This window comes from Pithys albifrons, chromosome 8, assembly GCF_047495875.1.
Source record: "Pithys albifrons albifrons isolate INPA30051 chromosome 8, PitAlb_v1, whole genome shotgun sequence".
NCBI classification, from domain to species: Eukaryota; Metazoa; Chordata; class Aves; order Passeriformes; family Thamnophilidae; genus Pithys; species Pithys albifrons.
Window position 1 is genome coordinate 26,557,163 of NC_092465.1, and position 12,063 is coordinate 26,569,225.

The 12,063-nt window shown below is 39.7% G+C and overlaps 1 protein-coding gene across 4 annotated transcripts in view; it reads left to right on the forward strand.

Moving 5' to 3' along the window:
• Nucleotides 1-12,063, forward strand: part of PARD3B (par-3 family cell polarity regulator beta) — a 394,364-nt gene that overhangs the window by 149,424 nt on the left and 232,877 nt on the right. For all 4 annotated transcript variants that reach the window (XM_071561897.1, XM_071561898.1, XM_071561899.1 and 1 more), the window contains exon 5: nt 9,569-9,660. In XM_071561897.1, coding sequence (XP_071417998.1) covers nt 9,569-9,660 — 92 coding nt within the window. The remainder of the gene's footprint in view (nt 1-9,568; nt 9,661-12,063) is intronic.

Genomic DNA, 12,063 nt, shown 5'->3' on the forward strand with positions numbered 1-12,063 from the left:
TCTATGGATCCCTGTTCACCCATCTAGCATGTTTAATGTTTCTCATTATAGGCTCCATTCATAAAGAGAATTGGCAGCAAAATATCAAATACCATCTTTAATGATGACCCTTTTTTAACCTTGAGTGTGGTTTTGAAATTTTGGAAACCACTGTTGTTCACTCCCTCTGTCATTGGTGGAGGGGAAGATCTGCATCATTTTAATGTGGATGACAAAGACAGGTAAATTCAATCAAGGATTTGTTTCAAGGAATAGGGGTGCTAGGCTGAAGTATGACTTGTGCATTCAGCTGTTTGTGGGGGAAATGGTGATGTGGCGCAATTTCAGAGATGTTTTGTCTTTACTTCAAAAAAGGAATACAAGCAGTTTCTCTGCACAAATAAGGAATGAGTCAAAATACAGCTTTGTAGTTTGAAAATCTCTTGCAAAAAGTTTTGTCAATTAACGATATTGGGAGGCTTAAAACTGCTGTGGAATGTCATGCTTATGTTCTTTTGGTCTGAGAAAATTTGGTAGATTTTCTTGTAGGAACATTAGTTTCTTTCCTGTTTTTGCAATATTAATTGCCCAATGGCAGTTTCCAGCCAAGAGAAGGGATTAGTGTGCATCTGTAGACCTATTGAGAGGCCACTTTTTAAATTATACTTGTTGCCATGGGAATAATTGCTTACACATAATCTATATAGTAACTAAAATGTCCAAAGTTTATGTACTTTCTTTGAACATATATTTTTGTGTCCAAATGAGTTATGCAGAAAAAAATCACAAGTTTTAGCTTGGAAACACCTACTTCTTCATGCCCTGTCTTGTTGATAGCACCGCTAACTATTCTCTATAAATAAAAGGCCACACAAGTATTTCTGGACAGCAAATTTAGCAATTCCCCTTAAAATATCATTAAAATATAATAAAAACACCATAAGGTAAATAAAATACAAATATTAATATCCTAGCAGAGAAGCATGCCTCAGGTCAGCCAAAATATTTTAAATGCTCTAAGCATGCATTAGTTCAGATGAATAATCTTTCTGAGATGCAAATATACTGACTCAGGCAGAGAGTCCTCCTAATACTGCTCTGTAGTGTTTAGTTGGCTTGGAGTGCAGGCAGAGAGCTCTCAGGCAATTAAAATCAGCCCGAGGAATGGGAAGAGGCCTGATAAATGTACCCTCTGTTTTAAAGGTGCCAATGGTCATATGGCTGTCCTGTTACTCCATCTTTTCAATAGTAATTCCAATATGGACAGTTCCTAAAATTGTGAGCATGTACCATATCGCTTAATGTTTTCAATAGTTTTTTGGTTGGTGTTCATGTGTGGATTGCTTGGTTTGGGTTTTTTTGTTGGTTTTTTTTCACCCTTACTGGAACATTTCTTTTTATTTCAAGAATTGATTCTTGGCCAGTAGAGGTGCTAAATCCAAATATTTATCAACATACTATCAATGCTTTTAAAAGTGGTTTTCTACTGTCTTGGAAAGGACATTGCTCACACCTCAGCCTAGAAATTCTTAAAAATATTGGGCTTAAAATTTATGTGCAGAAAAGTTACTTCTGGAGACTTTGAGGCAATTCTTCCATTTTTCTTTTTCTCTCAGCCTGTCACAAATGGAAGTAGTTAGGCACTCCAGCTGTACCCCTTCCTTCCCCTCATCCATGCAAAACAACTGCCAAGGAAGATGTGAACTCCCCAGTACTATTATAACTAGGGGAGAGGGGAGGGTGCCCCCCTCAGTGATAGAGAAATTTTTGTGTGAGAACTCTTGAAGTTCCCTTACCAAAATTATGTGTAGCAATTTTGATCTCCAGGTCTAAACGTAATCTTTGCTGCTCTTAATAATACATAATTTATTCTTTGTGCAGGACTTAAAGAAAGAGAGCATTGTTTTTTCCATGCAGAGAATGCTCCTCATCTAGATTTTTGAATGATTAAGATGAAACAAACTGGGAGTAGGTAGCGCAGGCAGGGTTAGGGGGAACATTTTGAAGGTTGGCATTGCCCAGGTGTATTTTACAGGCAGAAGTTCAACTTGTCCAGAAGAGCTCAGGAGGAACTGGTGTAGCCTGTGCCCCTGAAGCAGTGAAGCTCCTCTGGCTGTGGTTCCTGCTGGCTCTGGTGCTCGCTGGGAGCTGTGGTTGGTACTAACAGTATGTTGGCTGTGTAAAGGCAGGGTGGCTGCTGGCTTTGGGCCAGGGGTAAGAAGGAGGGCAAAGTTGCCTCCCATGCTTAACCCCCCGGGATGCTCTGCCCCATCTCCATGGGGTGAGCATGCTCTGCTCACTGCTGAGAACTTGCCGTCAGGTTCTCTTGGCAGAAGCTGTTTCACCACTGAGCTAAAGCATAAGCAGTAATTTTGAAGATGTTCCTGTCCCACTTTTCCCAAAGACACTGAGTACTTCAGTTTCACCTGTGCTCGGGATACAGTTGCTCCTGATTTGCTTCAGTGCAAAGTGGCCCAGAGTAGCTGGATGTGCTGGGAAAGGGGATTTCAGCCAGCTCTGGGCTCTGCACTGAACACCTGAGTGTGTGTCACCCACCAGGACAGTTCAGCTGCAAGTATAACCCTCAGCACAGAGCTGTTAACAAACAATTTGGGGGAATAATTTCTTACTCCAGACTGATTCCCAGGGGAGTGTCTATTTATGCCCTTGGTTTAGAATATCCTTTCAAGTGCCACTATCACAACAATATTCAAGAAATCCATTGGTAGTTGAGGGGGAAAATAATACTGTTGTGGTTCCTGAAACTGTCATGTAATTGCTAAAAGCTGTACTATATTATGGCTTTTCTTTGTGCTGTGCTAATTGAACATGAATCCACTTGCATGTTATTAAAAATATCTGAAGATGTACAGCTATTCTTATGTTGAAAAATATCTTTTGCCTGTCCAGTAGAATACATTTTAATTGACAACATTGAAAGAAGCTCTATGATTCTTATTTTCATACTGCCTGCCTAAAAATCATCTTTAGCAAGTGATTAATTGCATTTGTAGATACTGCACAATTGCACCAATTATCCATTTCAAATGAATTTCATTCTGAATAACTGAGAAGATGATGTAGTTTAATCAGTAAGTGAAATGGAAGTATTATAAGCTGTTTAGAAATACTTAGCATGTTTTATGGAGGCAGAGTGATTTAAATCAAGCAGACTGCAGGAAAAATAAGAAATATATAGTAACAAACAATAATACTTTCCCTTCAGTTTAGCAGCATTTTATTAGCCTGATTTACATTGGTTTCCATCCTTGATGTATTGATAATAGCAATACTGTGGGAATAGGAATTGTTTAATTGAGATAAATGAGTTGTGGTTATAAATACACCTGTGTAAGTATGACAGGTTGAATGTCTGTTGGTCAATGTGTTCTCTTTCCAACAAGCTCTATAATGTTTAAGTGCATGCTGAGCAACTCACTCAGTGTTCTCTTATTGGTTGGTTTTAAAGGGATGTTTGATATTTCATTATGCTTATTTAGAAAGAAAGAAATAAAGCTATATGTTAAAATAAAAACTCAATCTGGAAATCTTTTGGGGCATTGCTATGCATGCTTTGCTATACTAAACCATCCTCACATACTTTTCAAGAAACGGGTTTGAGTGTTATGCAAAGCTGTGCTGGCAGGGAGACTGGAAGATTGTCTGGAATTAGCTTGGTAGGGAAAGGTTGGCCAAGCGATGAGACGCAGATATTGGCACCAACTTAGTCTTCATGCCTGGTGTTTGAATGACTGTGAGTAACCCAAAATACCAATGCTGCCCTATACAATTGCTCACCACACACTGACTGACACTCAGCCTGTCTCTGAGTAGTGATTGGCCTCTCCCAGCCAAGTCTCACCAGTTTGTGTACTGGTTGTGTCATTCCATGGTGTGGAATATCCCTTGGCCCCGTTAGGGTCAGTTCTCCTGGCCACACTCCTTACGGCTTGTGGTCCTCCTCCTCTCTGGCAGAGCCTGGGAAATGGAAAAGTCTGTGAGTTAGGGTAAGCACTACTTAGCAAAAACCGAAATACAAGTGGTTTATCAGCATTATTCTCATACTGAATCCAAGACACAGCACTTACCTGTAACTAGGAAGGAAATTATTTCTGTCCCAGCCCAAACCAGGACAACTCACTTAGAAAATTTTTTTCTTCCTCAAATGTGTTTCTGCTACAGTTACAGTGCAGATTTCTGCTAAGTGGAAATTTGTTGTGTATTTCACTTGCCAGATTGTTCTCTGGCCTTGAGATACCCTGACTCTGTACATGGCAAGTAATAAAGATAAATGTTTTCTTTATGTAGGGTTTTAGTGCCGCATCTTCATTTAGTTCTGTTGTGGATTTAAGGCCAAAGGGAGGAATTAAGATACTGATTTTAAGTCTGAAACATTTTTAAAGCTTGTGGTCTGCTTCATTCCTCTTGTTGCAAAGTGAGGGTGGCAGGAGTGTTGTAATGAGGGGCAGTGGTTATTTCTTAGCCATTTCAGGAACACACAGGCACACACAGCGTATGTTTTGTCCCAGAAGACCAAATGAACCATGAAGAAGCCTTTTTGAGGCACAGTGATGTACAATTGACCAGAACTTGAAAATAGCAGTGTATGTAACTGCTGAGCATTGCAGCAGGATATGTGTAACTTCAGTTCATATTTTACCTTGGCCTTGGTTATGTTATTACTGAACAAAAAGAGGCTTTTATGTGTTTGTTCCTCGAGTTATGTGGTCTTGGAGAGCATCTTCTGTATGTGATGTCATGTATTGCATTTGTTGTGCTAACTAAAGGTAAACACCTTTATAACACACAGTAATTGGTTTGGGAATATTTATGAAAGTGTTGATTTTTAAAGCTAAATATAGTGCTATGACTTTTTAAACTCATTCTGGCTGTCAGAAGTGCTCACATGATCCTGAAAGTGTTGCTAAAAATGCTCAATTTTTAAATATGGTAATTAAAATTGTCTGTTGTGAGAGCAGTCGATGAGACATTTCCTGCATTTGTAAACTGAGCATCCCTTTCACCCCCAGGTTTCCTGGCATCTCACTGTTTATGTTATGAACTCTCACTGAACCTTCTTGGGAGAAGGTTTCCTGTTGGCCAAGTAGGGAGAGTGAGCTCTGCAGCCTGACACTGCTCCATGACCTTCTGCTCTTCGGCTTGGATACTTTTCTTTGTTTGAAAAAGTTGGTGCCCTCAGGGAATACAACACTGTAAACTGGAACTTCAGACACACATTTTCACTTCTAGCTTTGCCATTGAAAGAAAGTCTGAGATAAAGATACTTTCCCTTGGGTATACCAGAGGGCTTCAGTCCTCATTTGAGTAGAGTTCACATGTATTTCTTCTATGAATAGTTTGTATTTATTTCCTTTAAGTTTTTCGTTAGTGCTTGATGGCCGTTTTATACTCCAAACGTATCCTGCAATCAGGATTTTCTCCTGTTCTTTATTTAGACTTCACATTCTCTAAATTTACCTAGTTTTGAGATTTGTCTCCTGTTGGTTATTATATAATAAGTTGGGGGGGGTTTTTCAAAAAAGAGACTGTTTTTTGCTACTCAGCTTTTCTAAAAGTGACATATTAGCAATTTTATACTACTCAAAAACTTATTTATTCTCTTAAGAATGAATTGTATTCTGAGCCTACCAGACAGATTTGAGGTGATTTAGGCAGGTCCCTTCTATAAACACTGATGGCCTGTGAGTATTTCTGAAGCTGTCCTGCTGGGCTCAGTGGTGTGCTCTGCACTTGCATGAGTCTGCAGAATTTTGCTGCAGAAGAACCTCAACAGAAGATTTCTTTTTAGCTAAAAAGTAACTCAAAGCTACCCTATAGCCAGACTTTAGTTAGAAAACAGATGTGGTGCAGTTTTTTTGAAGCTGTGAAAATCCAGGGTGTTTGGGTTGCAGTGAAAGTGAGCAGACAGAGCAGTGGGGCTGCTGGGAGCTGCTGCTCCAGGTGCTGCTGTGTTGGCTGCACCAGGCTGTGCCTTGGTGTTTGTAATGCAAACAGTTGGTGTGACCATTTTCAGTCAGTTCTGTCTTTCCCTTTCTCTTTTTCTAGACAGAAATTGATACTTTAATGTCCGTGTTCAAAAGTGTCACTGTTGCTTTTCCCCTCGAATGTTTTGTGGGTTTTATGAAATGAGCATTTTTAAAAATTAAAGGACTCCAGCATTTATTGCTGGGGCTAATACATGTCCGTGCTCACTGTGGAATTTTGGAGACTGTATGTTCCCAAAGTAGAAGATGTTGCTGGTATGTGCTCTGTCACTCTTTCTGCTGTCACAAGTACAGGTCTGCCTAACTTGAGAGCTGTCACATAACAAATATGAGGCTCTTTCTAGCATTTGGGTTGCAGTTGTTTCAGAGGGTTGTTATTTAATAGGATCCCTCTCTTCTGCTTCAGTCCTAATTTGAAGAACATGCTTTTTGTAGCACTAAGAAGAGTTGCTTAATTCAAGTTATCCCTGTGTAAATAAATTTTAACACTTCCACTGTATGCTTTCATGGCTTTTGTGTTTACCACACCATTTTGCATTTTCCTCCTTGGTGCAAACTGCAGTTCCATCCCTGTAAAGCTGAATTTGAGTCAAGCCTTGGTAGTCAGTGTCATTAATTCTGCTGCTCTTGAGAAACTGACAATCAGACTTCAAAATATGAACAAGAGATTGAGCATTTCTGTGTGTATTGGACCATTGTCTTTTTATAGTGTCTTCTGTGGTTTTGGTTTCCTATCTTTCTGCTGTTTCATCAGGAAATGAACTGTTTAAATTTACTGAGCCTCTAATGAAATGCTGAAGTATGAAAGGAATTTGTTCATTTGTAGTGATTATGTGACTGAAGCTCTAATGCCATTCTCAGAGAGCTTAGTTATAATGCCAGTGTTATGATTCATGTTTCCTTGATCAGTTGAGCCTTTAAATGTATCTGGCTTTGTGTTTACTGACTTGAGCATGTGATAATCTGCGATGAGTGTGAGCACTATATGCCTTCAAATCAAAACAGACAGTGGTTTGCAGGACCAGGGAGGGCTCTGTTACTGAAATTTTCCCTGTGCCATTTCTGAAATCCCTCAGCACATTTCTGTCCAGCTCAGGAAGGGCTAACTTTTCTTTAGGAGTTTTTACCCTTAAGTTTAAAATACAAACAACCCCACACACACTACAATAAGCAAACAAACAAACAAAAAACCAAGCAAACAAACCAACCCAAAAAACAGAAACAAAAGAAACAAAAAAAGCAAGCTGTAATTGTGGATATGGGCTCCAAACTTCATTATCTAATTCTCATAGAAAGACTAAAATGTGTGTAACTGTCAGGTGCCTCGCAAGGCTGGACCATTATTTTCTGGCACAGGAAGGAACATGCTTTGAAACCTTTGTGGCATGTTTATAAATCTGTTCTTGAAGACCTCTTCCAAAGGTGTAATATCCCTGATATATATAATAATCCTTTTATCCAGCTTCAAGGTACTTTCTGCTGTCTGGCCTTTAGCAGAAAAGGAAGCTGTTAGTTGCTCTTTGTCCATAAGGATCTCTTACTTACCTTGGAGTGTAACTGTGCTCTTAGCCATGTTGTCCTGTGTCACTAAGCAAATCAAAGGATGAAATTATACTTGGTCCAAAAATGGTTCCTTGTGGTTAAAAATAGGTAAATCAGTCAACAGAAAGGAGAGATGAGACTGTGCTCTGAACGTCAGGATTTTTCCTTGCTGTGAAATCTGTTTCCCGGGAAGTGGAGGCAATGGCCAAGCATGGATGTAATCTCACTACAACAAGAACAACAGTAACCAAAAGCCCAGAAACAGAGAAATAAGGTAGCCTGTGCAAGTTTTTGTAGACTGCAAGGGAGGCTTCAGGGAGCAACAAGTTCTGAGTTCCTGAGTGGCATGTTCTCTGTCAGGCACTTGTGTTGCAGCCACTGTGTGGAAGAAAAGAATCTGGTTAACTCACAACCCTCATGGCTTGGCTTTCTTCAGCTTTCCCAAAAGAAGAGCCTTTGTGGCACCAGTGTTTCCAATAGCCAAAGGAGGTTAACTTTGTTGGGAGTATTATTGTTAAGAGGTTTGTCTGCTTCCAGCATGTGTTGCTACCAAGACACTTTTTCTTGAAGCTTTTGTCCACGTGAAATCCACACATGAAGTTGAGGCTGAATTCTTGATTTACAAGCTTAGTGTGGAATATACTTCATATAGCAAGAATTGTTCCTTGACATGTGGTTCCACTGTGAAAAGCGATTGGAAGAGTTGGTACATAGTCAATACACAGGTTTTGAAAATGGTCCTTCTGACAGAAGTTCACTTTGAGCTCTATTGGTCTTGCAGTTGAAGCCAAGTCTGTTGCCTCCTTCTCTAATTAACACACAAATGCATCCCTACTAATCTTATACATTCTAAAGCAACATGTCAACCAAAAGGGGGTCCAGCTTGCTTTATATTTCAAGGGTTTGCTTGCAAGGCTGCTCCTGATTCTATTTTGACATGCAAGGCAACCCACACTTGCCCCCAACTCTCTTGATGCTTAGAAACTAAAAATAAGTTCTACAAATCTTTGAGGGACTGGAAACACCAAACATTTAAAGTCATCTTTTGAGCAGAGCCATCATTTGAGAGAAATGGGAACTTTTAATATACAGTGTATAGCTTTTATTGAAAATTAAATTACCTATCTAGTCAGCTTTGTTCTTTGAAATTAATTTATAGCATTGCTACCTTTTGCCTTGAGACAACTTGATATGACAAGTGTATACACTGGAAAACTGTACCACTGCAACAACAAAAACAATAATTATTAACTTTAGTCTTTATCTAGTTAAGATCAAACTCTGAATTGAATTATCTTAGTGTGTTGACAGCTGAAGATTTATGTCTTCCAGCTATATTCCTGGTGCAGATTTGACAGAAGTGACCTCTCCAAAGAAGGTCTTTGTTACAGAATTTGCTGTGTTTACATTATTGCCATAAGGGTTGGGATGAAGTACAGTACGTTAAAGCTCATACATCACCTGCTGACAGTGGTCTTACCTGATTGGTGTCTGTTCCCCTCTCCCAGTGTGAAGAAATGCAAACACTAAAAGTGTCAGGATCATAGAAAGTTAAATAATAGTTTTCAAGAGCTTTAGCATTGAAGTGTGGACCCCATGTGCTCTGTATTTTTGTGTCTGGCCAAATGGTTACAGACTTTCTGTGAAGTTACTGTGAAAACACCAGATAAATGCTACTAAGGAGTAGAGCATTAAAAAAAAAAGGCGATTGGGTTTATGCAAGGTCTGTGTGATCTGTTATGAGAAAGGAGGAGGGTCAGGGTGGGAAAGAGTGACGTTCAGGTTAGATAGGCAGACAAGAAAGCGATACCATGAGCTTTTGCAGTGGAAGGATGGTGGGACTCTGGCCTGAGAAGCAGGAGCTCAGATACCCCTGTGTTTCTCCAAGTGCTGTATCACAGATGCTGCATACAGAGTGGGGCTTTCAGTCCTCAATATCAGTGAGATGATGTCACTTTATGACTGACTTTCTCTTCCAAATATCGATTAAAAAATATAATTATGTATGTATTTTCAAAATGTGCTTTGCAATCTCTCCACAGGGTGCTTCCCAGACCCCCTTTCAGGGGGTTGGCACGGACCTCAGTGGACCCACAGAGCTGTTGCTGGCTCAGAGGGCCCGGCTCCCTGTCAGGTAGGAACATCTTCTGGTTGGTGCTGACTCAAGTGTGAGTTATCAATATGCAAGACAAGACTGACTTCTCATTCCAGCTGCACCTCTGAATCTGTTCTGTGTTTCTCATCATCATGATCTCTTCCTTCTCCTCCGTTTCCCATCCTGAAATTGCATTCAATTCACGTACTGGAGCATAGATTTGTGCAGGACAGTCTTTTGGGCTTGTTGAGGAATATGAAAGATGGTTTTTTGTGCTGTGGGTAGTGCAAGGGTAAGGGAGAAATAATACTACTATTGTACACTCTCTTTTTGTTTTCTACTCAGTCCTACCAGTATTTAATGTCTTAAAAGAGAGGATGTTCTTAGGTTGTGTATTATATCTTAATAAATAACCATTCACTGAACCATATAATCCTAAAATGATCTTCTACAGTTTGTCACCTCTGTTTTTGAGTGGTAAGGTTATTACTTTGCTATATCCTGTAGTAGATTTTTATCTCTGTGTTTATACCCTGTGAAAACTGTAGCCAATATTTGCAATATTTCCCTGTGCGTTGCTTCGCTAGAGCAGTCAGATGGAATGCATCCTTTTCCTCTATTTATAACCAGCTGGAGATGGCCGGTGCTGCTCTGTCTGAAGGTGGTAGTAGTCCCACTGACAGTTTGGGAAATAACTTTTATTTTAACCAGTCTAAATTTTGAGTGAAACTGAGGTGAATATATAATCTGCATTGGAAGCAAATACTGTAAAACTTGAGAGCTGCATAGCTGAAAACGAGAGGAGAGGAAATGGTTTGAAGAGTTTTGATACTGAGTAACGATGTTTACTCCTTCTGAAATCACAAGGAAAATTCTAAATGTCTGAAATGAAATTGAAAAGTAATGATTTTGCAGATTGTATTTGTTACACCAAGTTAACAGCCCAGGCTGCAATACAGTGTCTCAGAGTAGGTCAGTCAGATCCTCAGTCGTGGCATTAGGGAAGCTGACCTGCTAAATGTAGAGCAAAATGTTTCCATGCTGCTGTTTGCCTGTCTCACTGTAAGCCTAAATTTCAGTTTTGACTGGTGATTCAGGTTGTGCTAAAGCCACCTTTAACCTTGCTGGTCTTCTGGGATGTGCCAGGATTTAGGTAGAAGGATCACCTTTCCCTTCAGAGCATGTCAAAAATCAGTCTTCTCCATACAAGAGAGATAATTTCTTGGGGTTTTTTTATTCTTTATATCATAATTTCATTTATTTTATGGGAGATTTTATCATCTTGGTGCAGTTGTGTTTTTCAACTGACTCTGTCTGGTGTTTTTCCTCCCTTTTGGAGGCCTCCTTGTCACGTGGTGCTTATGCCATTTTGTGATTTCTTCTCTTGCCTGCTGATACTGGTGCATATTTTTAGAATGGTCTCATTATGAGAAGGAACTGGAGTGCTCTGCCAGCTCTCTCAGCACCTGCCAGGCCTCCGAGTTCCACACCAGCTGATTAGTGTTCATCATGCAGGTAGAGAACTTAGTTTGCTTGCTAGTGCTTATTTTCTCTTTGTGGAATGTTGCTAAAGACTTCTACAGCTTGTTTCAACTGAGGTAATTATTATGCATCACCAAATATATGCTCTCATTTGTCTCTTGATCCGTTAATTTGTAATGGGGATTAATCAAGCTCTGTGCACACTAAGCTCAGAGTTACTGTTGTCCTTATGCCTTTACCAGGGTCTTTTAGACCATCTAAGTCCTCTGAGGAATTTTCTGAGAGCAATTTTCTTGAGTTAACAATTAATCACTTGCATTTGGGATTCTTTAGAAGAAGGTTGTGATACTTGTTTGCTTTTAATCTTCATAATTTGGAGGCCATTGAAAGTGTTGAATATGAGAAAAACCTCTGTGATGCTTTTCAGAGTTGCTCTGTTTTCTGGAATGGCCAGGTCTGCTCTGGCATTGGCACAAAACTGTCAGAATAAGCCTAAATTTCTGTAGGTCTCTTACAGTTTTTGCTGAATTTTGCAAACTGTCCTGGTGGAGGAGTATGGAAGGAAAAGTGGTAAAGAATATAGATAGGGGCCCACTTGATTGGTGCCTGAGCTTTGGTGTGGAGCAGACAGGGAGCACAGGGAAAGCTCATCAGAACAGGATATTCCTGAGAATCTTTCTGCATTGGTTGGAATTTTTTTTTTTTAAGTAAAACGAGTTATCTTAATTTTGATTGATGCATTCAGAAAAACTGTGGCCCAAACCAACCAAATAAACGAGAACAAACCAAAACAGAAAGAAACGACCAGTCTTTCTTTAAATACAGAGTTAGAGTAAAATAATTCTACCAAAATGTGCCTTGCTTGTAGTTCCTGTGTCCTGAGGAGATTTTAAAATACACTATTTTTTATTTGGCCTGCACGAGTTGAGATGGATGCAAAGAGGATTTTTCCTCCAAGTT